Genomic DNA, 27899 nt, shown 5'->3' on the forward strand with positions numbered 1-27899 from the left:
GCTTATCAAAGGGATGCTGAACTAAATATTTCAGTGTCCATTTTAGGTGCAACACGGTTTTTGTGCGAGACAGGAGCCGCCGGTGTGTACGAACACACGCAACGAAATTGACGCCATGGTCCACCATTCACGCTTAAGATGGCAGCAAAATGTGAGGGCTTCGTCTAAAAGGAAAATAAAGAAAGGCTTTTCATCTTCACACTGGGGTCTAGAGTAAAAGGTAGGCGATTAATTTGTCCAACAAGTACATAGATCTCTGTTGTGGAGATGAAAAGCCTTTCTTTATTATTCTGTTCTACGGAGCCGATACATTTCATTGTCATCTTTAAATGCTCGATCTTGACTTCAATTTCGTTGTGTGTGCTCGCGCACACCGGCGGCTGCTGGCTCGTGGAAAACCCTTGGCTCAAAAGTGATACCGTGCAACCACTGAGAGATGCTGAGAGGAGAAAGCGTTACTTCCGTTTGCAAGGGCTGTTCGAAAAAAGCCTCCGCAAAGGGAACAGTACAAACCTACTAAGTACTACTAAAATCACCGAAGGCTGCACGCTCACTGATTTTGTTCTCGGCCGTGTTAAAATTTAGCTCCTTTCTTAAAAGCTCAGTTCGCAATGCTTCACTCTGTTGTTGCAAAGCCACCAATTTGGCCTCGGCCTGTAGCAGAAGACACACGCTTTCCTTCAGTTCTTTGTCGGGCAGATCCCCAGTTTCCAGCTTCATATTCAAGACGATTTGCGTGCGGCCCAAACCTATTCCGGCTGAATCGTCGGCGGTGTTCCAACCGTTCCTTATGCTCTCGTACGAAGCGATTCGTATTGGAGGATCGAGTGATTCCTTGCCGCCTTCCTTCGCGTCCCAAGAATTCACGTCGCCTGGTTCGTGTTTGGCGGCAATGGGCTTCTCTCCGACGTCCCCGTTCATGGAGTTGTCGGACGAAATACAATAACTGTAGGCTCCGTCATCGGCGTCATTTTGGACAGTGTCGGCGTGGTCAGGCATCGCAGGTGGAGTAGCTGGCGGGGGAATCTTGTTTTCTTCGGCCCATTCGTCATCGGATAACCAAGCAGAAGTCCCTGGTTCGTTCAAGCCCCTGGAATGCTGGAAGTGGACCGGACTTTGCCGAACCGCCGCAGCCCGACTATCGACCAGGTTGCCTGCGCCGCTCCCTTTGGCACTTTTTATCCTGGAACAACAAAAATCACGAAGGCAAAATAAGAAACAATATCAGGGTTATATCAACGTTATTAGGTCAATAAAAAACAGCGAGTGCACAGGCGAGCTGGTGGATATTGATCATGATGTAGAAAACCCGAGACTGTGGTAAAAGCAGGGAAACTTGGTCGAAGAAGATAGCGGAAAAGCACGTCTCAAACTTAGCTACTGTGTTTATTTCCTCAATGTCTTATATATCCACAACCTAACCACCGTTGTGACGTCGGTGGTCGGTGGTTAGGTTCTGGATATATAAGACATTGAGGAAATAAACACAGTAGCTTAGTTTCAGACGTACTTTTTCTCTGTCTTTCCTCTTCGATTAAGTTTCTCTGCTTTTACCGCAGTCTCGGGTTTTCTACATCATGATCGGTTATTAGGTCAACATAGTTGCGAAACTACCCACAGATGCTGCTGCTGCGAGGAGCACTCCTCCCTCTCTGTCCCCCTCCCGTCATTTGACGCGCCACCGTTTTTGGTGGGATGGCCACTATGGTAACTACATATTACACAGGGTTTGAAGAACAGCGTCTAGATGGCACTTCGCCGCAGCGTTTCCAAAGAGTATTGTTTTGAAAAGCAGCCTCTAGATCTAGGGTCTTAATCTCTTCGGAGCTTTTGGGCCAAATTTCTGACTCCCGAAAAGTAAAGGGACAACAGACTGGGGTGGCAATTCTTAAGGAAAGAGTAATAGCCCTGAAGGTCCACCTTGCGTAGCAACTTCTGTCCACCAGGGATCATAAATTGATTTCGTACTGTGTGCTGCTCGTGAACTCGCACTTTCGCAAGTGACATATTTAGCTTTGAATAGTTTATGTGATCCTTTTTGATAATATATGATGAGGCAAGGAAAGGTAAAATGGCGCTGCTCTGAGAACGTGCTGGTATTTTTAATTGAACGAGAGGAGTTGCCCTGTCGTTCACCTCATTAGGAAATTATTCAAGTTCAACGTCATAAAAGAATAAAAATCTTTATGAGAAAGTATTTGTTATTTTGTCAATTTTTTGGATCATTATAAGAATTAAAGCCCGCAATTAAATTATTTTCTGGCCTCTTATTCATGACCAAAAATAATTCCTCGAGTTTCGAACGCTCGAAGTGTGCTGCACTGAGGAGTACAAGCGGGCAGGCGTTCCTTCGAACTGGAAAGGCTGAGCTTGGCACAACGACGGCGTGTAAAAATCGAACAAACCAAATGTTCTAAAACGTTCTGAAAATAAATAAAAATAAAAAGAAACACTTTTTTAATGGGCGGCGAGGGGGGCCGGGGAGGGGGGGGGGGGGGGTTAAGTCCGGAAGGATTGGCGGCGGCTTTGGAAGTTTTGCCCATCGTCCAGAGTCGCGACTTTGATAGTATCATACGCTTTACCCACAATTAATGAAATTTTACATTAATTTCTTACATTAGCCAAAATTGGTTTCATTGACTTTAGACTATTTTTACTATGGAACCGTCATTTTGACTTACGGCAGGGACCAGCGAAGGTTAAATGCTGAAGCTCATGAGGTTTGACAGTTACTACTGCTGCGTAAAAGTTTATGCATCCGAGGTGTGTCCCTTCGCAAGACACACGTGCTTGTAGCCTAGTAGTGAGGTCATCGTACAGAAGATTAACATAAGAAACAGGTGGAAAGAAAACTGAAAACAAACCAACAATTAGAGGAAATGAAGGAATCGACAACATGAGGCTGTTGTGGTATAATCCATTTGCTGTACTCGCCCATGTGAACGGGGCTTGTAGCCGCGGGATGCATGTGGGCCGCGTGTTTGAGACGCCTGCCCATAGATAGTGCTTCAAACGACGGGTGGCGGACTTGAGCAGGAGAAAGAGTTGGTACTCCTTTCCCCGAGAGTTCCACGACAGAGATGATCTCATAACGTCGGCTATACGGAGAGAAACAGTAGGAGAGGAGGAGATGAGAGCGTGTGAACACGTCGGAGTGCCGAGCTCTGATTGCGAGTATAGTGGGTAGACGAAAAGGCTAACTGCCTTTGTCTCAACCCCCGATTTCCCTCCAATCAGATGGAGCAAGAGCGTCGTCTGCTCCTTGCGCAAGGTCTGGCTTTCGAACGCCGCACGCCGACGTCCTGAATTCCAACATTCAACCCTGAGCGACGAGCAGACGACACTCTGATAGGAAGGAGACAGGGGGTGGAGAGAAAGGTAGCTAGACTTTGCGTGCATTCATTATCCTTTCAATCAGAGATCGGCTCCAATTTGACGTACTGCACGCTCTATCCTCCTCTCCTTTAGTGTATTGCAGTATTCGCGTCTTCAGCTCGTTGCGCACCCTCCCGCGGCAGAAACGGGAAGCGCTCTAGTGAGGGTCGCGCTGTTCTCCTGCTCAGCGGGCACGGGCTCGCAAAATTACATTTCCGAATGCATGCGGCAGTTTGCATTGTCCCAATGTAGTGCTGCAGCCGGTAGGGTATTGTAATTTCCTAGAGTTTTAGTATTCCGTGTATAAGCAAAGGCAATCGCTGTACGGTTACGTTAGACTTGAGTGTTCCGCATGCGTGCCGTCGCCAAGCGCCAATCTGAGACTGCAGTGTTGGGCTCCGCGCACGCGCAATGCGAAACACGTAACGCTACCGCAAACACAATGTGTTTGTGTTCGCTCGTATACGCAGTACTAAAACTCACTTTTGTTCCAACGGTTTCCAACACTAACGAAACGTGCTGCAGTGAGGAGACGTGCAAGCGCGAAGGCGTTTCTTTGAACTGCAAAGGCTCAGCTTTTCCAAAGGACCCCGCGTAAAAAATGAAAGAGACGAAATGTTCTGCAAAGTTTTGCAATAAACAAAACCACGAAAACCCTTTTTTTTTCGGGGGGAAGGGGGTGTGGTTGGTTTGCAAGGATGGGCGGTGATTTCGTAAGTTTTGCCGATTGTCCATAATGGCGACTTTGATAGCATCATCTGCTTTTCCCACAAATAATACAATTTTACATGAATTTCTCGAATTATCTCAAATGTTTTATTGATTTTAGACTATTTTTACTCTGTAACTTTTGAATTAAAAATGCTGCAATTAGCACCAGTGATGATAGTTTGCAGACACTTTTGATAGCCATACTTGTTCGCGCGTTTGAAATTAGGTACTCACCAACAAATTATATTAGAGTTTAAGAAACTGCATTCTTGAAGCTCTACTAAATTTATGTATTATTATTCATACAAACAACGGCGAAGCAGACCCCCAATAAATGCCACGATAACAGACATACGTCATTAAACCATATTAGTATTCCCAGAAAGGACACATTTTGTGTTCCTTTTAGCATCTCCATAACTTTGACATCGTTATCAAGATACACAAACAGTCAGACACTGGATGTAACATAAAGATCGAAGCGTCACGCGTTGCTTTAAAAACACAGACACTCACACACACACACACACTCACTCCTGCAGTCTGACTCGGATTCCGTGTTTGGGTTTTTATATTGAGACCAGCGTTTCCTAACTTATACGTTTTGAGAACATATTCTAAACTCATGACCGGTGGCGATATTGTGTAAAATTTGGAATGATTTTGTTCCTCTTGTGCTGGGAAAAATGAGAAAGCAATTAATTATCTAAGTACCCCCAATATCCACTAAAAGGCCCGCAGTTTAATAGTTCACATGCAAGTTATCTGAGTGAAAAAGGCAGCAAGGGCATACAAATACCAGCACAGATTTAATCAACAAATATAATATTGCATGTTACCTGTAAGGTGTGCGAAAGACGTTGTCTTTAAAAGGACACTGAACTCCAAAATATTTTATGCGCCTAGATTACACACTTATGTCAAAAAAAAAAAATTCCGCGAACAATTACTTTAGCTCAATAATTACTCTGTGAGACAGATTTTGAGCTATGAAAGATTCCGAAATTAACACTTATACGGAGAAATTAAGTCCAAAATCGAGGTTAGTTTCGGTCTTGTTCCAGAGGTAAAACGTGCCTCCTGGCGTAAAACAAACAAACAAAAAAACATTGAACACAGTTGTTGTTTTAATTGTAAAGTGGTAACCTTCTCTTATAACACCCCCGCTTCCTCGTACAAACAGGAATATTTTCTGTCGCTAAGTGCAGCCAGCACACTAAACAGCCTCAGCAACTGGTATACCTTTACGCACCTCCAATCCTTACTACAACCGCCATTTTGAAAAACGAGTGGCGCCACCTATAGTGAAATGGAGTTGCGAATAGACAGGTTGCACGAGACAACCTCATCGCCTCCTGTTGGCGCCCATCGCAAAACAACAAAGACGACGTTTGCATCCTGCAGGGGCAAAACAAATTACACGGTGTGAACGGTATGCCACAGACAATGTAATAGGATAAACTCAGCTGTAAAACACCCTGAGGGGAGAGGAAGGGGTATACTTTTTTTTCCATTTTTCCCCTAAAGAGGCACTGACACGCCTCCTATGTTTTTAAAAAAAGTTTTGCCAGGTGATTTAATATGTCGCGAGGAGGCTACAGAGTCACGTATATTTTTAATAAAGCCAAATACTTCAACTGCTCGAAACCTAAACTGAAACCTGAGCACCGAGGCACATGGCCGCATCACGTGGACGATGTGTACCAAGGAGGGAGGGCTGTAGAGGTGTGGTTTATTCAGCTGGTCGCTTTTCAGCCTCTTGGAGCCCTCTGAAAAGCCAGTGTGCATTCGGCAGGTCGATGCCAGACGCTCCAAGTATATTCGCCGGGTTCTTTCGGAGCGCTCTCGAAGCTCCGAATCTCGCCGTCCTCCGAATCGGAGCGGTTCGAGGCGCTCTGGCATGGAAGTGGGAGCGCGCGAGAGATCTGGCTGCCGACCGGTCACGTGACTTCAGCCATTCCGCCATTTTGTTTTTGTGTCGGAAGCGGACGGCGAGAACGCAGCCACTCCGCAGAAAAAGGTCTGCGAAAAACAGTTGTCAAGCGGGTTTCACATGCAGCTATTTTGGCCCTGGAGCGGCGCGATTTCTGCCGTCGCGGCGCTCGTGCCGCTCAACCACTGGTGCTGGCCAGAGCGCCGCGACGGCAGAAATCGCCCCGCTCTAGGGCCAAAACCGCTGCATGTGAACTAGGCTTCAGCCTCGACACCGTCACCGTTGTGTTGTGCTCCCTGATTTCAGGTGAAATGTCGTTGAAACGAAGACGTTTAATGTTAGTGGCGGCACCGTCAGTGCTGCTAGCGAAGCTAGCAGACAGGGAAAACACCAGGAGCTCAGGCGACGACGACGAGGGCCGTGTTTACGAAGCGAAGTTTGCCGAGTTGTTTTCCGAACCTTGTACGACCCTATTGAAAATTCCATCAAGCTACGTAATTTGGGCCACTGAGTGCCAGTCAGCAGCGTTGGTGGAACCTGATGGACCATCAGACGTCATCTGATGGTCCATCAGATGACGTCTGACTGCCACTGCCAAGGGAATTTCATCAACAAGGGCAGCATTTATATAAGAGTAAAGCTATACGCACTCATAAATATCGCCAAATGCCTCGATAAAACAAAATGTTAGAGAGAAAAAAAAAAAAAGCAGCACCACCACGCATTGAACTCGCGACCACATCATACAAATCGGACACCTTAACCGCTATGCTACGCCACCGTTAGAGAAAAACGATTTGACTATTGGTTTTATACGACATGCTTTGGCTGCAAATGCAGTTAAGCCGTCAGCATGTTATGCAAAGCACTCGTACATCACTCGCCGTACTTCAGTTCTACTCGCCTGCCATGTAGAGTACTTTCGCGTCGTAGAACGATCCTTTTGTTCGCGCATCACCGGCCCAGTAGACCTGGTACACCCTGTCGTCTTCAACTACACCGCTAAAGTCCCTTACATCGTCGGAACTCACAACAAGCTGGGTCTTGTCGAGTAGAAATTCTACTAAAACATAAGACATTGTAGAGCCCGGGCAGGATCGACAGGTTGGAGCGAGGGGGCAAACAAAACGAGTCGAGAGCGATCGTTCATGAAAGCTCGGCGAAGCGTCTACCCAGGTAGCACACTTGCTTGTTTTAGCTGGGGCCAGGATTGGCACTTAGCTGTGATTGCTTGGCCAGGACTGCCCAGCCATTTACGTCTGTATGCCAGCCTGGCGTCTTACAGTCTTTCCTTGCCCCAGAAAGCCCCGGAACTACCAGGGAACGTCTTTCCTCGTTGACCATTCAATTTCCTTGGTCATTGATGGCCAGTGTAAACAGGCCGCTGCCAGTATTCGATGTACCCTGGCTGTCTATTGATTTTCCTCGGTCAGAGATGGCCAAGGTAGCAATGCCTCTGTAAAGCTTTGAGGTTCCATGGTGGTTCATAAAAATTTCCTGGTCCACTCAATACAAGCAACAGCCATTGTTCGGGCATGTTGCCATATCGAAGATATGGTGAGACAAGAAATGGCAGGGAATTGCCGCTATGCAATGTTCCTTGGCTCAAGCTCGTATTTCATCGGACCCAGAATGCCCGCTGAAAGCCACTGTTACTCTATAGTTCGTTCAACTTTTTACTTTTTTTTAAAATTCGTATGAGCGTTCTGTTAACATATTTTTGGTGCGTTGTGGCACGAGCACTCGCACTAGAAAGCGACGTTTCAGTGAAAGAAGTCTGTTTTAGCTAGAGACATAAAGAAGAACACGTTCACCCCATTGAAAAAGAAAAAAAAACTATTTGAAAACAGTTTGGATATGAACAGGCCAAACCCGAAATGAACTGGTTGGAGTGGAATCGTACCGGACACATTGGAAATCAAACTGTCGAAATTGGTCGAACTAGAACTTTATAACTTTCCCGCTTTTTACCGTGGCCTTTATCTACCCTGGCTTGCACGTAGAAGCTGCTTCCAGCGCAAGTGACCGAGGCGGGGAGCCTCCCACGTGATGTTGGAAAAGCGCGGGAAAACTCCCGCAACCCCAGATGAATCAAGCGCCTGGAATGCGCCAATGCCCCGGGACCGGAGATGATGCAGTGTCCCCGCGCGGAGCGCGGATCCCTTGAAAGAGGAGAGCTGCTCACGTGCCAGGAGAGGGAGCACGCGGGCCAATCAGCGCGGCCCTCGCGTCCGCTCGAAGCGCCAGTTTTCAGTCGGCGGCGGCGCAGTTCCGAAAATGGAAAAAAAAAGAAAAAGAAAACCGGATCTGGCGTTAGTGGCGCGAACTTGCTTCTTTCTTCGCGGAGCTGTTCTGCTTGCGAAAGTTACAAGTTGCTGTGTTTGAATAAGATAGTTCGCCGTTGCCTTGAGTGCTGCCTCTGCCGATGGTTCCTGTGGCTGATGACGTCCTCCGCCTGAGTTCCACTCGCTCGTGGGCGAAATGGCTGCATCCCAGTACGGCGTGTTCGGAATTCGCTCCGTCCTCATGGCAGCGCGGGCAATGGCTGTCTCTATCTCTGCGCCAGTGAGCCAGGTAAGCAGGCTCGACCATTTGGATTCATTTGCATATACAGGTGCATCTGAAACTGAACTTTTTTAATACAACCGCCAGTGTGTACATTCAGCTTCAGAGATCCTCTGCCACAGTGGTTAGCCACCGTGGTGGAGGATCCTGCTTTTGTTACCCCCTTCCTGCCTTCCCAGTCTGTCGTCCGCTATGCAACTCGCAATTGCGAGTTGCGTAGCGGACGACAGACTGGAGAGGCTAGGAAGGAGGTAACAACAGCAGGATCTTTTCATTCCTAGGAGTTGCTTTGCGTAAAGGCTGAAACGCATGTAAACGACTAAGCGAGCGACGAGAGTCAGTAACGAGCGGCGGAGATTTCCCACAGTCGCTTGTCGCGTAGCTCGGTTTTTGGATTTCTTAAAATCGTCGCTCATCGCCTTGGTCGCTTGCTCCCGTCGCTTTAATGCGGTTTGCCGCGTCGCGCGACTGACCGAACGACAGTGAAGCGGGTCGTCGTCGCTCGTCTCTTCGCTCGTCAAATCGTTTAAATGCGGTTTATACTTAATTGCCGCGAGACTGGCACCACATGTACGATCGGTACACTCTTCCATATTCCCTCTCAATCTGTTTATGATGGTACATATTTTTTATTCGTGGCATTAGTTACATACCGTTTTAGAACAAACAGGTGCAAATAAATCTGCAATGGTTCTAATTACTGATGTTTATTCGTATTTCAGATGCCCTGGGGTACTATGTTAGCCACCACCGGAACCCCGACACTCCAGGAGATGTGGAGAATCTCGCAAATCGCCCGGGACACACGCATAATATCATGGCAATCTTTTTTTGCATTGTACATATGTTTTTATGTTTATTTTTGCGGCCTGCAGTATGTATTTCTTTCTGGAAATAAATTGAATTTGATTAATTTACGACGTGTGTTGTCATATCACCAGTTAAACTAGTTTAACTGCATGGTGAATTTCTATTGTCTAGCCAAGCTTGGCTGACCACCCGGCCACTAACCTGGCCCATCCTGTATATACAATAAAGAGCCAAGCTTGGGGTATCACTGAGCTTCCCGCCTGGCCCAGGCCATAATTCCAGCGGTGAGCCAGTTCATGGCTAGACAGGGAACTGCGGGTGGTCGCCAAACTGGCATACCAGGATGGGGCTGCCTAGCGCAATGGGGCAAAACAATCTAGGCACAGTGAAACTTCCTCGGCAACCCAATCTGGCTCAAACTTGAGCCGGTCCTAATGTGCTGCTTGGGTATGGGCGAAGCGAAGTGCGAAGTGTCGTGTTCGGCGCTTCGGCGGACTTCTGATCAAGGTTGTCGGTCGGTTGCGTGTCATATCTCTAACGTCAGCGGTTTTATGGGCTCACGTCCCAAAATCGTTTTCTCGTGCATTGATTACTTTTCGTATTATTATATTTGACAAAATAGTGGTATCCGAACGAACTTTACGTCCTTTCACCGTACGCCTGTCTGCACGTCAAAGCTTTCTGACGTACAGTCAGAGACAATCGATGTACAGTCAGAATCACCACCAAGACATCCTGATGGCATTTCGCGGCGGCCGACTGCCACCAGGAAACCATCAGAAAGCCGACAAGCGGGGTCTGACTGGAGTTTGACTGTCGGTCAGAGTAACTTGTTGGCCAATCAGACATGCTTGACGTACAGTCAGGCACAGTCAGCGGTCCACTAGAAAACGTTGACTGCCAAACAGGGTTACATTGATGGATTTTTCCTTCGGGGATGCCCAAGGTCAAGGCCTATGTTTATATAGTGCGAACCTACTCGGACAAAGCGGTAAAAACAAAAGTACGAGAGTTTTCAAGCTGTAATGTTGTCTTTTTTTTTATAGTTTCGCAGGAACTTCCGCTTGGCACGGCTGGCTTGCGATGTCCTTATCAGCGTCCGCGTTGACGGCTGCCATTTTTCAAGGATTGACGGATGAATGGATGACTGAATACTGCTGAACCCCTTGAATCCGAGAAGCAAAATGTCCGCTAGAGGGCGGCTCGCGACGTCCTTTAGTGGCGCAGGCCACCCTCTATCCGCTCGGCTTGCCGCTGCGAAAAGTTGAGGAGCGTTTGGCTGGGCGCGCCGATTATCTCGCTCCGATGCGGAGGCGCTCCGGAATCTGGTAGCTCTGACTCGGATGATTGGAGCGCTCGAAAGTGACCAGCCGATGAGTTGGTTGCCGGAAGTCACGTGGTTACACCTGAGGGCGTTTTCTTTTTCTCCGCTAGTCCGGCGTGTGAAGCAGACGACGACGAAGTTGCGTGCACCGTTTATCATACAATTGACGATTTGCAAAAAAAGCTGCTGCACATGCGCGAGCAGAGTGTGTTGTTGCCAGCGCCCCCTGCTCGGTTGGAAAACAAATGGGCGTGACTGCTATTCCTAGGCGGCAACAGGCGCGAAAGCGGGTTCGATTTGTTTGACGCCATGCCAGCCCACTGTGTTGCGCCGACACGACGTACACACCGCTCTTCATGGACGGCGCACACGTCGCTCGCACAAGACCGAGCTCCTTGTCTGCGGTGTCGAGGTTGAGCATGACGTTCTGAACGTATCCCTCTTCCTTGAACGCCCAACCACGATGTGCCTGACGGACTGCATGTGTGACCGAGTTCAGGTAGCTCCAGACGCTATCACTTGAGATGCTACAGGGCGACACGTCCGACACCCACCCCGTGGCCCGAAACGGGACACTGTCATCTTCCATCATTTCGAAGCACCGGGAAATGGAGAAGAGGAAGCACGGAGGACAGCATGCGTGCACAAGCTCCAAGGCAAACCAAAACCATGCAGCACGAGTTGTTTTCCAACCACCTTCTATCCTCGCACCCAAGTTTCCGGCGTTGCGCGATAGGTGGCGCGCACTTTTTTGCAAATCGTCAATTGTTTTGCACCAATATGCTTTCCGTTCGATGTTCTAAGCTCGAAGATCGAATGGCTGGTGCCACGAACGACAGTGCCGTAGTAATGGCCCAACTTCGTGGCAACGTCTGCACGTCGTGCGCCGCCATCGCACCGTCCGACTCGCGGTAGTTCGCCATGTAGAGAATGAAGCAGTACATCTACTTCCTGTCATCTCTGCGTGTTTTTTTTTTATTTCGATCACTGTATTTGCAGTTTCTTGGAGGCCACAAAACGGGGTTCTAATTCGTTTTTATTAATTTCGTGGGTCATTTATTGTACACAGATGATCCACAACTTTAAATATATTTTGTACAGATAGTTTAAGTGGCACGTAACATGGAAGAAAAAGAAAGCACGACTGAACACGGCCAATTCTCAACCGGCTGTCCTCGGGCGGAAAGAAAACGTCCTTTGAGCCGCAAATTTTGTTCTTTGTAGTTGGGCTTTAATAAATAACAAAAAAAAAAAAACATTAGCAGGGACATTTAAGACAGTTTACATGCGTGGGAATCCAAAAACATTCCTACATGTAGTGCATTTCTACAACGAGCGCACGACGTCTTCCTTTCCCACACGGAGCTCCGGCGTTGACGTTACGCTCCTCCAATGCGCAGGCGCGGCGAACTCTGCCGGCTTCATGACGGCTTCCGTGACGAAGCATAGTGTTGCTGTGTTTTTATTTGTGTTTTATTGGGAATGGGAATTTAGGTGCCGTTTTTCTGCTACAGACGGTAACAGACAACGGTTACAGACAATGTGGGCTTCGCTCCGTGGGACAGCTTTTGCTCTCGAATTAAAATCTTCTACGAGCATATATACCCTGTGAGTGTCTGTTTAAACATGGCACCTCTCGTTTAAAGCGCCATCTGGAGACTCCCAAGTAGGAAACGATGTCGGCAAGTCCCGTGTCAGAACTGTCCGATCCGACGTGCGAACTGTCGAAACGACGTTTGGAGGCGAGTTTCCGTAGTAGCAGCGGAGCGTCGGATGGGGCTTTGTCAGCCCCACCTAGAATCAGAGTCGGATGGCGCTAACTCGACTTTTGGGCCCGAGCCCGACCTTCGACGCGCTGATTGAACACGAGCCCCAGACGAACACTGACACAATACTCGTGCCCTATCTCATCCCTCGACCGATCTGACTTTGATAACGGTGCGTAGGCCTTCTGTTCAGGTGGTGTTGCTTCTGTCCGGCAACGGCATGCGACGAACCTGCCAGATATTCGCCACACTGCTGTCCGATTTTCAGAGAACTGCAGCCAATGGCAGCATAGATGGCGCGAACGTCCCGTTGTCACGTGCCTTTCGGAGCGATCGGGAGAGGAGGTGCTACGTGGCCTGGGAAAGCGGATGTGGCGGTGTTCCACTCGTCACGCCGCACGTCGTTGTGAAGGAAACGGACGCCATCGAGTTTTTCCGAGAGCACAAAACGAGATGCTGATTTCACGCGTCCATAGCAACTACGCCTTCTGGGACATATCGAGACCGTTGAGACACGAATATACTCCGTTTCACCTCACGATGGACATCAGCGGACGCTTCGAGCCATCTTAATGCCGTGTGAATGTCACGTGAAATTCTGAAGAAACGCAGCCTTCCGCAGGGTGCGTAGTCCCGTGATTTGTACGCAGTGTTTCGACTCGCTGGGATGGCTCCTAGGGTCCGATGCGGTCCATCATGATTAACACATGTTGAGCAAAGAAGTAACGTCACGTAAAATCTTCAGACATGCATACTTTAATGCAATATATTTTATTTTTTTTAGGTCAGAAAAGTCACAAAGGACGAGGGATAGAATAATATTTTTTTTGTTTATAGTCTAGGTGGAGCAAGCTATCGCCCGTTATGTATACCGCCATTAGAATTCATACGTCCATCCAGTAGAAGGATACCTCACTTGCTGTCGTCGCCCGCTGCGCCTTCAGCCTTCCCCGGAACGACGCGTCGGAAGCCTGAGTGTCGAACTGTCGAGTGCGGCGAGTCAGAGCAGCCATCCCTCCGACAGTTGTCACATCGTGATTAAGCGAGAAGCACGAACACAACACGCCGGGGGCGTCTGAGAGATGGCTACTTCACGCGACTGTCTTGACTTGGATTTATTCATCGAAGCTTTTATTCAACGAAGCCTAAAATGATCACTCCCTAACTTAAAGGAAACCGCGTATTTAACATATGTTAGGCCGGTTTTTCAATATGCCCTGCAACCGTCTGGGACCCGGAACGAAAAACATTAATAGACAAACTTGAAAAAATACAACATAGAGCTGCAAGGTTTGTTTTGGGACGGTACGGGCGGCGAGACAGCTGTACTCAAATGAAGACCGAACTGAGTTGGGAACCTCTCTCAGCCCGCCGTAAAAAATTGTGTTTAAAGTTTCTGTTTTTCATATTTAAAAATAAACTGGAATTCGCAGTGAAAGTTACTGAAAAGAACCATATTATATTTCTAAACGGAACGATCATGCTTTCAAAATTAGAGACTACTACGCCAGGACGAGCATGTACGCCAACCCTTTTTTTGTTAAAACGATACGAGAGTAGAATGGGCTGTCGGAGCTGCAAGTGTGCAGTGAAAATTAAGATGTGTTTTTTTTTTCCAGCATTGTAACCCCCCCCCCCCCCCCCCCTGCTGTAACGCCCTCAGGCACTACGGGGTAATCTCGGAATAAAAAATAAATAAAGAATTGCCTTGACCAGCTAGACTATCAGTTAGGTCTAATTCTAAAAGAAGCAAAGATTACCACTTTAATCAACCAAAAATTAAATATTACACTGAGCCCCAAATAGCGGCCAGGCTTTTTAAATCGACCGCAAAAATCGTTTTCTTAACCTATCGCGTTCCGATTTTGTACAGCGTTGGCCACAGGTGGTGCTTTTTGTCTATAAAATTCGCAAAGAGCGAGCTTACCCGGGGAAAAAGTAAAAGAAGAAAAAGTCTTAACTCCTATGGAAACGCAGCGAAGCCACCGGTCTTCAAACCATAGGGCGCCCTACGGTTTAAAGACCGGTGCCTTCGCTGCGTTTCCATAGGAATTAAGACTTTTTCTTCTTTTACTTTTTCCTCGGGTAAGCTCGCTCCTTGCGAATTTTATAAAAAAAATGCTCCACCTGTGGCCAACGGTGTAAAAAATCGTAACACGATGGGTTAAGAAAGCGATTTTTGCGGTCGATTTAAATAGCCTGCCCGCTATTTGGGACACGGGGTATGTAGATGGTGACATATTAGTAGGCGACTACTACAAATTTCTCAACAAAATGTTACTTTACGAAAGCTTTAGTGTCTCAAAAAGTCGCGAGTGGCGTTGCTTCAGCTCTCGAAACGTTATGGTACGGTAGCGAGTTGCGAAGATTGCAAACGCGCTACTAAAATGAAAATGTTGCTCCGCTAAGGTAGAAATAGCAAAGGTCCTAGGAGAGTGCGGATAGCTTTGCGTAAATGGCAAAACGATCTACTGAACCTCACTGTTACTATAGGGTGGCTACATCCGAGCCGACGTATAAAAACGTCACGGAAAATTTAGCAAATGCACATAGAAACCCCAAAGTAACAATGAAAGTGCACCGAGCAAGCCAGTTTTCCCTCGTAAAACTTCAAGGTGTGTACTCCTGCAAAACGAAAATAAGAGCAAAAGTCTTGCCAAGTCAACTTTGGGCGTATTCGCAGACAAGGTAGCGACGCCATTAGCTTGTGGCGCCACCTTCCGACGTGGGCAGCGATCAGACGACGCATTCCCTTTTAGCCGATGACAGTATATTCCCCCCCCCTCCCCCCCCCCCTCCCCCCCCCCCCCCCCAGGGAGTAGGAGTGCCGTGCCGATGCACTTTTGTCGCTGCTTGATTCGCTACATCGGATCGCAGCGTCAACTGGGACATATTTCAGCTGAGTGAGCGAGGTCGGTTCACATATTTGGAGCTGCCACGAGTTTTACTCCCCGGCGAGTAATATTCTCGGGAGGATTAGAGACAGCAACAACAGTCAGAGCGAAACGAAGGGGCGGCTCACTTGCTGTTGTCGCCCGCTGCGCCTTCAGCCTTCCCTGGCGGCGTGCCTTGCTTGTGCGGCCTGTGGCTGAACGCGCTGCCTACGCATAGGGGGCGGCCTGTGGACTTCTTCGCCGGGACCTGTGCGCCGCCCTTGATGGTCTTCCGGGGCTGGACAGGAGGATACGCGGCAAAAATGAAGGCCAGTTGGCACACAAAAACACACCGAATTTTAATTAAAGGTTAACGGAGGGCCACTAATGCGATCTCCGCGCTATGCCACGAAGCCCAACGTAATAGGCTGTACGTAATATTCCTGCAAGCTACCATCATCGTGCCATACGGAGTCGCCATATTGGAGGAATTCTGCCATCTGTGGACGTAGAAAATCTGCAATCAACTCTGTTTTCACGATTTTAGGACAATGTATTTGTGCATTCAATGAATTTCTATTTAGCTTTGGTACAACGGAGAAAAGAAAGATGGTGACAAGATTGTAGAAAAGGAATTGCCAGCAACGCTGTTGCCAAGACCCGTTCCTGAAGCAAACAAACGGGCTATCCAGGTAATCGCACGGCATTTATCGAAGACGCCTTGCGAAGGGCTCTTCCGGGAACCCCTAATATGGCGCAAACTCTATAATTAATCACACGCACGCTAGATGGCACCTCTTTTTTTATATGGTGTATAAAAGGCTACGCGCAATGTCTTCTACGCTCCTCCCTGTCACCGTGGCATCGACCGCGTGATGGCTCGTTCACACTTGCGGATCCGCGGGCGAACCCACGGGGAATTAGACGCCGGGCGGCGAAATAGGCTCGCCGCTGATGGAATATTCGACGGCTCTATTGGTACGGGACCGATTTTTCCCGCGCGGAACTGGTTTCCGTGCCACTGCAGCCAATCGGAGCGCGAGAAGAAAATTACGTTTACTGACGTCACATCCTAGCAGAATTGCCCTAGTTGTCCGGGTTGCCGCAAAAATTGTCGGAGTTCCCAAGTCGTGCAAGTGGCGCCATCTCGTTTTAAGGTTGTGTCGGAAGAAATACTAAGCAGTATTACAGAATTATTCAACGCTCTTCGAGAGAACGCATCTGAAGAACGAAACCAGTGCCCACAAGGGATTTCTGTAAAGTAAAATTGGCGCTAGCGGTACGTACCCGCGCTATCTCCGGTTTGCGCAATATTTTATTATGGCATTCTCGTATCGCCGAGAGAATGTTGGGCACTTCCCTCTGGGCACTGTGGGTTGTTAGCTATATTATAACGCGCAGCGATGAAATGCTGGCTGCGAAAGCGGTTTTTCGCACGCCGCTCGAGGCTTCCTTCTCTGGTATCCACAAGACACCGGTTCCGCGGGAAAACGGCGGGCGGCAACAAGTGTAAAAGGCGGTCACTTTTTCCTCGAACTACGTCGGTCGACCGCAAGAGAGCTTTCCGCAAGTGTGAGCGAGCCTTGACAGTGAAGTTTTCGAAAGAGGCAAAGTAGCGCTCTGGACATTCTCCGTCGTCTGCTACAACCGGTTCTGTCTGTACCACGGTGGTCTGTACACATCATTTCCGGCGTTTCTTTTTCAATTCTTTCAATATAGGCACGCACGCAATGCGGGATCGTTCACAACAGAAGTTATAGTGAATCGTTTTCTGAAAGGACAGCCCTATGTGTCCCTGTTCTACGGGCATTTTTCAAGGCTTTATACCGAAGAATCTAATTCCCGTTCCCATCTCTTTCTAATCAAGAGTTTGTCAATTTTCCAGTAACGAGCACCGTCTGGGAAGTTGTCTGCGAACTAGAAATTAAGGGCAACCAAACATGCGTCCACCAGTCGGAACATTTGACATCGTGCAAATTTATCGTGTTCTTTTTTTTTTCTTTTTACTTTTTGTACTCAATATTTTCGTTACTAAAACAAGTCGTTAAGACAAAATGCACGCAAGGATAGGTACCGACAATGTTCGTCCTGTGGGACGTTTTTTCTTTAGTGATAGATTTGACACCAAAGAATCCTGCAATATGGTGCTTGTTTTGAGCAGAACGCATATCTGCATGGCTGCCTTTCTTTCGTGATTTTGGTAACTGCCTCCAATACCAAAGGCTATGCTGTGGATATCCCGAGGCGGCCATAGCGTTCACTCCTTACGAAGTTCTGGTGCTAGATCCTCAGCTTTACGCGGATGGCTGTCATTTACATTTATTGCTACCTCCCGAGGCTGGCAACCCGTCCGTCTCCAATTCCCGAAAAGTCCGACTGCGGAAATTATCTCTCGCCAAGCTGGAATCTCGTGCCGTTAGGCAAAGCATTGACTTTACGCAATGTTAAGACGAACAAGAAATCGGCAGCGATTTACATTTAAAGTCCTATACTCCATGGAATGCTGTTTCTAGGAGCGACTGTCTCATATGTTTGGAAAGTCGTTACGGTAGTAAAGAACTTACTTTCTAAAAGTTTGAGGAAACTGAATTAATGTGTCAGGTGACCAGGGGTGGGGAAGAACGGCAAGTGGGGAGACAGGGGGAGGAAGGGCACTATAGGGGGAAAAGGTATAGTGGAGGGGAGAGGGATGGATGGGAATGGGAGGCAGATGAAGAGGTGGAGAGGACACTATAGAAGGGCGAGGAGAATTCGTAAAGGGGGAGGGTTAAGAAAAGAGAAAAAAATGGGAGAGGGAATCGATGTTACAGGGAGTATAATTCGCCGCTCAATTTTGCGAGGAAACTGAATTGCTGTGTCACATGACCAAGGAGGAAGAGGGAGGGAGGACTCCGTAGAAGAATGGAAGGGAATGGGAAGAGGGAGAGAGGAAAATGTAAGGAGTTAGAGGTAGGTTGAGAGAGAGGGGAGATGGAGGGGGAGGGCCAGCACCACCTCAAGTCAAGGCCGTAGAACTTGGTTTCGCGCAGGGACCGGGTCATGAAGCGTGTTGGAACCCGTTTGGTCTCTCCATTGAATTTCACGCGCACATCTTCCTCATTCGGGCTTTGCCTAGAGCAATCCAGCTTGCCCGTTTTGGAGTATGCAAGCACTGCACTAACATCCTCTTCACAATCCTTGCATCTACCACGCCTCGCCTCCTCCGTTCTCCGTATTTGTTCTTCTGTGGGGTGGGGCTGTTGCACCGCCGCAGGAGGATTGACTCTGGTGTTTGTTTACCAACGCCATACGCCCTGCCGGTGATGTTTACACCACGAAGGGGACCGCCGGTGTCGCGCATCGCCGCCTCGAGTCAGTGAGATACGATCGCAGTTGCGCGCTGGGATATAACCTTCGGCCTCACTTGGGGTGAGGGGGGGGAGGGGGGGGGGGCGCTACCACTTATGAATGCGAGAGCATTAACTGTCCCACGGAGTGAGCCGACATCATCAGTTTGATGCGCGAAAACGGCACCTAGTTTCAGCGATGCCAATAGGAGCAGAGTTAAGCTGATGGATTTCGCCTTCGGTTCCATTGGCTGGCGCGCGTCGACGGGGACTCCCATTGGCTGCTGAGCTCGACAGTTTCCACGACCGCTCACCTCATGGCACTGCGTATCCATCAGCGCGCCGTTAACACGGAGCATCCAAGGTCAGCGTGCCCACGGGAGCATGCGCGCTGACCGGTGACGAAAGGACGCAGCAGGCGAAAAAGCGAGCGGATGAGCGGCTTGCATCCTTTCGCATTCACAACTCATAAGAAGTGCTTAGGTGTACCTCGAGCTTTTTTTGTCGGTAAGTCTGCATCAAGGAACACCCGTTTTCCTCCGCCGTCTTCAATTATGCTCCGGCTTGGAGTCCAGCTACGCAATGCGTTACAATGCAATATTATACCACCAGCTTAACCTTCCGTTCAAGCCGCGCCCTATATCAGTCGGACCAAAGACTTCCGTAAAATCGCTCGGTACTAGCGGTTCATAGAGCGACGAATCATATTAATTTTGTCAGTCAAGTACTCACATTAAAGTACTAATCTGAAAAGGTAGCAAGATGAGTATCTAACCAGCCAAGTATAACACCCTAATAAGTATCGGACGCGCCGTAAAGTATCAGCCACATTAGCGATGAAAACAAGCTCGTGTGTTATTTCTAGAGTGCTTCATGGCACCTGAGCATTAATATGACCAAGTACGGATACCGTCGTATGCGTCGTTCGTGCACCACTAGTCGTTAAGACAGAAACGCCCCAGCGGTAACTGATGCGGCCACAACCTGGTTACACTTTTTTTTTTCTTAACAAAATAAGGCAATATGTTCTTGCAGATTTTTAATTACCTGCTGCATCAAGGGCCGATCGGGTGAAATTCAAAGAAAATCGAGAATGATTATATATATTTTTTTTAATTGCGCCACAAAAATCGCAAAATATTTACTTTTTCGATTTCGACGAACATTCCGGGCTTAATGCAGAAAATACTATCAACAGTAAAAAACAGTAAAACGTTAGTGAATTTGCTAAACATTTATAAAGCCTTAAACACTGGACACAAAAAGTTTTGGCTTTTTGTGTCCAGTGTTTTTAAACTTGATAGACAAAGTAACACAATGGATGTTCATTAAGATTGTTTCAATGAACGCTTTCGTTGTTTTCAAGGTGCACTTTGTGCTTTATCATTCCTGGTTTTGAAACGTCGTCCTGCCCGCCCTAATAATTTTGACACAGAGGTGGTTATGAGTCTGGTTTTTAATTGCGCTTTAAATATTCTCTTTTTTTCTCCCTAGGTAGGGAGCTCGGCGACACCTATAAGAAGGGCACGAAGCTGCGTTTAGAGGGATTTGAGTACACGAGACAAAAGGCGGTCTCCTCCGGCATTCCATGGCGCTGCGTGGAACGAACGAAAGGCTGCATCACAGACGGAAGCAATCAAGATCCACGACTCTCTGTTCCTCATGCGCACCCTCCAGATCAAGCGCTGACGGAAATAGCGGAGTTTCGGGCAGCCTTGAGAAAAACTGCAATAGAGACGAACGGGCCTCGAAGTCCAATCTGCGCCCAGGCATCGGAAAACCTTCAAGAGTCCGCAAGAGCCATCCGAAGAAATCCTGAAGAGAGACATCCGTCGCCAGAGGAGTTCTGTGTATCCGTCAACACCAGCCAGCCTCAACGACCTAGTCCTTGATGGTGTGTGCAAGACAACATCAGGATTGCCACCTGAGCCATTCCTGATCTACGATAACGGACCCCAAGCTCGTTCGAGGATCGTCGCTTTTGCCACAGCGGAGTGCTTACGGTTGTTTTGTCAAAGCAATACTTTGCTTATGAATAGGAATTTCGCCATGGCTCCGAGGTTGTGCCTGCAGCTCTAAGTTCGACACGTCGCTTTGGGAGAAACCGCAGTGCCAGTGATTTACGCTTTTATGAACGACAAAACCCAAGACTCATACGAGGAACTACTGAACGCCGTGGTTGCCGCTTCAAAAGCCCCTACTGGATCATTACCAAATCCAGGTCATGTCATCGCCGACTTCGAAACTGCTGCTATGAACTTTGCAAGTGCTGTGTTCGGAGAAGACGTCACCACAAGAGGGTGCTATTTTCATTTTCGCCAAAGCACATGGCGAAAAATTCAAGAGCTGTCTCTAGAGTTCCTTAATAAGGAGAGCGACGTCTTTCGCCTGTTCGTTGGCATGATGAATGGAATGGCATTCCTCCCTTTGGACGACAGCGCGCGTGGCATTGGTTTTTTGCGAAATACAGCTCCTCCAGAAGCGGGAGATTCGCTTAATTACTTCGATAGTACCTATGTCACCGGTACGTTTCGCAGAGTTCTCACTAGGAATGGAACTGTGAGACTCCGAAGATGTGCACCTATATTTCCTCCGAGGATTTGGAACATGCACGTTGCAACGATGACCGGCGACCCCAGGACAAACAACCTAGCGGAAGCGTGGAACAGGAAGTTTTCAAGCATGGCTGGGTACTGCCGTCCCACCATTTGGAGGGCGATCGACGCTCTGCAGTCTCAACAAGCCTCTGTCGCTACGGTTGTGACACAGGAAATGGCCGGACATCCACCAAAGAAGAGGATAAAAAGAATCTACAAAGAGATGCAGCAGCGGCTTGTAACTCTGTGCATACAGTAGGTGCATGGGCTCCGTCCCTTGAACGACGTTTTTAGGGGTGTGGGTTATGTGAATACAATTTTCTCTTACGCCTCCGCTTCAGCAGCGTCATCTTCTTGTCTCTTAAGTGGTCTATGCAATAAATACGCTCCTACTTGTGAAATAAATTTTTGATTTCTTTAATATACATTGTTCCAACAGAGCTATGTTGTTTCTGAAAAATAGATCGCGGTGGTACGACAGGTTCATTTTTAGAAAACCACGTCAAGAACCTGTAGTACTTGTATGATAATGATTTTCCTTCCGGATATCGTTTTGAAGCTCGATAGCGCTAATTTGAAAACAGGCTCTGACGATAGAATTATTTTGATTACACACGTGTAATGTATCGGTAGGAATCAAGAACCTTTGAGAAACGGAGCTACATGGTATAAATAAAAGGGGTTCAAACTTTGTTCAAATCATTATATTGAAAATGTTGATATTATCCTCGAACATTTGTCGAAATAAATTTCAAAGTACCAAACCATTTTGTCCTATTATGAGCGCTCAAAAGTCTCGATTAATTCACATTGGACCATTTTGTCCGGGTTGGCGCTTGGGACCATTATGTCCCGGACCATTTTGTACGGGACCATTTTGACTGGGACGATTCTCACCGGGACCATCTTGTCCCACTCGCTTAGTAGATCGTGTAGTCACTCCCGCAACTCCATACGCAATCCGCTATGGCCTCCGCTATACAGTTTTTTTTTAATTCACAGATTTGTTTAAAAAACGCGGTGAAGTTATACTAAAGCGGTTTCTGCAGTTGAGTTATACGGCTGGGGGCACAAAGTATAGGGGGCTAATCGTAACCATCCGTCAACTAATTGATTAAAAATCGTTAATTAGGTTTTTCAATAATAAAAATAGACATATCGTTCCAATTAGAAACTTGCTCAGCTTCATCATAAAACCACTAAATCAACTATTTTTAGGAGGATATAACGCGGGGGTAGCATTTTACGGCGTTCTAAAAGGCGCTCAGTTTTGACGTGTTTCTAGGCTTCGCTTTCTTATCGGAGCGCATCTTCGCTCCCGCGCTCCTGCCCCCCGGTGGTCGCGGCGCGAAGCCACCCCCTCGACTCCCTCGTAGCATGGAGGAAAGTTAGGCGCACGTGTGTTGCGCGTCTCAGCCACTGGGGAGCAGGACCGCGGGCGCAGAGATGCGCTCTGATAAGAAATCGAAACCTAGAAACGCGTTCAAATTCAGTGTTTTTACGGAACGTCGTAATATGCTGCCCCTGCGCTATATCTGTCTAAAAAGAGTTGATTTAATGGTTTTTGATGACGCTGAGCAAGTTTATATTTGGAACCATATATCTATTTGTAATAATATAAAAGTTGATTAACGAATTATAAATTATTCGCCGACTGATCGTTACGAGTAACCCCCTATACTATGTCCCCCTGGCGGTATAACTCACCTCTACAATCGGCATCCGTGTAACTTTCACGGCTTCTTTTTAAACAAATCAGTTAAGTAAAAAAAAAACTATATACTGTAGGGGAACTACGTTTTTATGTTTTAGTAGAATGTTTGCAACCCGGTCTAGAATATAGCGCTGCGAGAGCTTACCCAACGCGACACTTTCAAGCTAAATTTAAAGGTTTGCATAGCAGTTGTTATTGATCTTCTACTCATGCCGCTCTATAGATAAAATTTAAATTTATTATCCAGTGCTTATGTTCATCTTTGCTTCTTTTATAAGCAGAGCTGCAAGGGGGAAACAGTAGCAGAAGTGACCGGCGACCGGAGCGGCAAAACTGCGACAAGCGGCGCTGTTGTTCCTGAGCTCGCCGATACCGAGAGTGTCAGTCACGTTGAATGTTTCAACGCGGGGCAGAAAGCAGCCCATCCTAAGCCCGCATTTTAACAGCTATCTTATCCCTCAATTTTCTGGCGACCACCACCGCGTTGAAACATGCAACGTGACCGGCACTCTCGGTATCGGCGAGCTCAAGAACAATAGCGCCGCGCGTCTCGATTTTGCCGCTCCGGTCATCGGCCACGTGTGCTACTTTTTTTCCGTTGCAGCAGTATGTCCAGTACGTTTGCGACGAGTAGACTTGAGATCCACGTTGTTCACGTCGGGTTGGCTTGGTCACGCACTACAGCCGCGCTCGTTTCGCGACGCAAGAGGTACTGCGCGATAAAAGAGCAACTCGGCCGCCAAAAAAATGCCAGTTTTTTTTTTTTTGGGGGGGGGGAGGAGGGATCGCACTATTTGATATGTGGCAGGAGATGCAGCGCAGCACACGTTAAAAAAGCAGCGGTGAACCGTCGGCTGTAGTGAATCATCGGTTCCTTGAAGCCCTCGGATCCGCCCTCCCTCCCCCACTTCGCCCCGCAACCAGAATGGAATGTAAAAGAGCTTGTTGTTGGGCTAGTTGGTGTTGACTGTATTGAACCATGGTTAAAAGCGCTAAAAAGACGTACGCAAGATAGAAGCGCCCGTGTTTGTCTTCCATCTTGCGTACGTCTTTTTAGCGCTTTTAACCATGGTTCAATCCAGAATGGAATGTCTGTACGACTCTTTCTTCAAAGTGGACTCTCCCGGAATGAACAGTTGACCTTGTTTTCCAGATTGGCTCCTTGGTTCCTTCGCTGAATCGTCATTTCGGTGTCATTTCTTGCGGGGGGCCATGTTTCTTGATAAACGCGTGTTCCCGCAAGCCGGTAGGAGTCTCGATGTTGACGGACGAAAACGTGTGCCGGAAGCAGTCGCTCGTCGCCAGTCAGTGCTCTCTTTTCCCCGACTGGATATGCTGTTCTGCTTTACTCAGAACTTAAATAAACGCCGCACGGATTATCTTTCGTTTCATAGTACGTGCTCTTTAATTTAAGAGTATAGGTTGCTCGCGGAGGTGACGGAGGCAGGAACCTAAAGAAAGGGTCGACCCGAAGAAAGCCGCGATCTTAACAGCTAAGTAAACACGCAAAAAAAAAAAAAAAAAACAAGATTACGACGATGCATTTTCCGTGCGCCTTACTTGTCATTAAAGTTAAAGCAAGTAAGCAGGCGAGCTGGTTAAGAATAGATATATTTTGGTGTCTGTCCGTCCTTTTTTTGTTCCCTCGCTTGAGGATTACAATGTCTGCTTGTCATGCAGCAAGCAACGCGAAGAAAGTGGTCGTACCTGCCCTGCCAGTGATAAATCGCCACCTGTACTTATCGCAGCAGCAAGGTTTCATCCAACATAAAATCCGCGATCTCGAAGCGAAGTGGGCACATACGGCGTGATTCTCGCTAGACACACGCCACGTAATAATTTTCTATAGGCGTGTAAAGAAAATTGATTAATTCCTAGTCTTTAGATTAAGGGCCATAAAATTTTGTATAGACGGCTAAAAATAATTTATTGGTTCCCAGCCTTTCGACCCGGGGCCATAGAACTTTCTATAGGCGGGTAAAGAACATTTATTGGGGCCCAGTTTTTAGACTCGGGGCCATAGCATTTTCTACAGGGGGTAAAGAAACTTTAATGGTTCACAGTTCACGGGGCCATAGAACTTTCTTAAGGCGGGTAAAGAAACATTAACCATTCCCAGTCTTTAGACACAGGGTGATAGGTTTTTCTATAGTTGGCTGTAGCTGCATTTATGAATTTCTATGGCCGACCATAGAGGGCCATAGGGGGAGATAGCTGCCATAACATTTTTCATAGACGACCATAGACCATGTTTGTATGGGTTCCTTTGACCAAACAACCGAAGTGAAGAAATTGTTTTAGGATTCCGCTCGTAGACGCTCGTAGACCCTCGTAGACATTCTTCTAGTGATATAAACGTGCTGCGCAGGAGCGTACGCAAAAGTCTATAATCCGTACAATATTAATTTTCAACCATATGTATGTGGAAAAAGAAATGTTCGTTTTGCGATGTTTTCTGTTCCACGCTAGACCCTCTTCCAAAGTTGGCGACAACGCCTGTCTGCCATTGCTTGCTGACATACTCTGAGCATAGATTGGACACGAGGGTGACGTCAGAGTTCGGCGTCAACTCGGGTCCAATCGCGCGCATCGTGTCCAAGCAATGGAGACCGCCAATGCTGCCTCGTGGAATCTTAAAAATGATCTACAGGGTGTTTCACAAAAAATGGACAAATTTGATATAGCGAAAACTACACGTCGCAAAAAAAAGGTTGTGTCGTTTTGGTCCTGGCCCAGAAGCCTATTTAAGAAAACTATTAAAGTCTAGAATAAACAGATTCTTAATTATCTTTGCGTAATAACTTTTTAATATTGTGATTAAGGACATGGTTTTGATTAAGAAAACTGCTCCATATCATTGAAAAACACTAAATCAACAAATTGCAGAACGATAGAAGGCACGCGAAGCATTTTACGGCTTTCTGAAAAACCGCACAAATTCGACGGGCCTCACGCAGAGCATTAAAGGCAGGTTGCACAATCTCTCCATGGGGCGCGATGCTGTCAGAGTCGAGATGCGGTCCGATTGCAAACCGAAACTTAAGAACCTGTCGAATTGGTGCGGTTTTTCAGAGAGCCCCAAAATGCTTCGCTTCCCTCTATCGTTCTGCGATTTGTTGATTTAGTGTTTTTTGATGATGCTGAGCAATTTTTTAATTGAAATCGTGTCCTTAAACACAATATTAAAAAAATAAATTGCGCAAAACCAATTAACACCCTAATTATCCCGGACTTTAATACTTTTCCTAAGTAAGCCCCTGCCCCAGAAACAAAACGACAGAAGCCTTTTTTTTTTTTTTTTTTTTGCAAGGCGTAGTTTTCGCAGTATCCAATTTGCCCAATTTTCGTGAAACACCCTGTATATTGCACGGAGCATTCAGGAAAGGCGCCACCTCTTTACCTTGTCCGCGCAGGAGGCCGCCTTGCGTTTTCCACCTTCTCCCGGAATGGACGGGGTCCGAGCACCGCCTCCAGGAGGATGACGAAAACCCCGCACGTGCAACTCTTCGTCGTGAGGCTCGGCATTCTTCACGTGGTATCGGCCATTGGTGTAATATGTTTTCAAGGTTGCACCGCACTCGAGAAGGTCGCATCGAAAAGTGGCCACATTGCAACCATATGTGGAACGCGAGAACCCATATCCTTCATGCGTCGTCTTGACGACGCCATTACTCATTTTTATGATGTTCACCGTTGGATTGGTTAGGGACCGCGAAGTGGCCGCGGAACACTTATCCATGTTGCCGCCAGTCGAGTTGGTGTGCACAGCAGGCTCGATGGACGCCGTCGAAGTGGACGCAGAGGACGCCATTGCAGTGTCGTCAACCAGATTGCTCCGGATGCGCGCTCCGAGTTCCACGTGATCTAGTGGTCACACCCGGATATGCGTCCTGTAAAAACAACGCTGTGAGATTCACTGGAAAAGCTAGAAAACCAGAGCTGCGAAAAGATAAGCGAGGATTTAGTATAGTACACTGTTAGCAAGTGCCGTGTATTTGGTGAATATTTGGGGTGAAAAACACGCTATTTACACAAATTACCATAAATTTACACGATGAGTAACGGATAATACGTTCAGATATCATGCGAGGTTGTAAAAAACGTGTTTTGGTTCGATCATACACGCATAACCGTGTAGCCGACCTCGATAACACGCATCGCCTCCGGCGACGACCGCGGCATTGCCGGCTATCGAAGCACCGGAATGCTTGGGGACACACTTAGAAAGGACCGTCGAGACAAATGCCGCGGAAAGAAACATGTCTCGGAAACAGATATGCACCAAAAGCAATTACGCCATGTCGCGGGACGTTGGCGAAACCCGCGCTTACCGTGGCTCGCCGCCATTTTCTGGTCGATGGCAATGCGGCTTCCCTCATGTCGCCCATGTTTGCATTTAGTTTAGGGCTCTTGATAATAGTTTCTTACACACCACAAATAAAGTCATGGGTCCAATTATTCGTTCAAAACAGTTAAAATGGATATAAAAAGCGTGTCTTCGATGTGAACACGTGACATTGCAGTTGGTTTCGTTTTTGCTTCAACCTTCAACTGCTTCAACTGCAAGCGATCTGGCCGATCTAACGTCGATGTACGGTGGAAGCAAGAGCCGGTTGGCTTTCGTTCTTTTTGTTTGACCGGAGAAATTTCTGGCAGCCGCTGTTGTTTTGGTTTGACGGGACGCGAGAAGCTTCGCATAGAGCTTCGCAGTTTGCGAGCACATAGTGAAGACGTGACCGGAGAAGTGCCCCTGTGTCGTTCCCGGAAGACGGAAAGTACCATTCGTCGTGTGTGCTTTGAAAGCGAGGGGAGTCACAGGGTCCACGAGTGCGCAACCACAAGCCAAGGTTCACGACAGCGCTGCGTTCTTCGGCGATCTCGTTCTGTTTGGGGCAACACGGCGAT

At 47.6% G+C, this 27899-nt stretch overlaps 1 protein-coding gene across 1 annotated transcript; it reads right to left on the reverse strand.

Annotated features, from left to right (window-relative positions):
• Positions 1-26831, reverse strand: LOC120847520. The gene is made up of 3 exons (XM_040219322.3): positions 26395-26831; positions 15507-15655; positions 1-1183 (listed from the first exon to the last, which is right to left on the reverse strand). Exons 1-3 carry the CDS (start codon positions 26803-26805, stop codon positions 517-519), a joined length of 1227 nt encoding a protein of 408 aa, XP_040075256.1. The 5' UTR covers positions 26806-26831; the 3' UTR covers positions 1-516.
• Between the last annotated feature and the right edge of the window lie 1068 nt (positions 26832-27899).

This window comes from Ixodes scapularis, unplaced genomic scaffold, assembly GCF_016920785.2.
Source record: "Ixodes scapularis isolate PalLabHiFi unplaced genomic scaffold, ASM1692078v2 ptg001361l_1___fragment_2___debris__unscaffolded, whole genome shotgun sequence".
Lineage (NCBI taxonomy): Eukaryota > Metazoa > Arthropoda > Arachnida > Ixodida > Ixodidae > Ixodes > Ixodes scapularis.

Excerpts from the sequence above, each read along its gene's own strand:
- LOC120847520 (XM_040219322.3), bottom strand. The coding sequence starts at position 26,805 with ATGGCGTCCTCTGCGTCCACTTCGACGGCGTCCATCGAGCCTGCTGTG. Across the intron at positions 15,656-26,394 it reads CGGCCTCCTGCGCGGACAAG|CCCCGGAAGACCATCAAGGG; the intron begins GTAAAGAGGTGG and ends CCTCCTGTCCAG. Across the intron at positions 1,184-15,506 it reads GCAGCGGGCGACAACAGCAA|GATAAAAAGTGCCAAAGGGA; the intron begins GTGAGCCGCCCC and ends TTGTTGTTCCAG.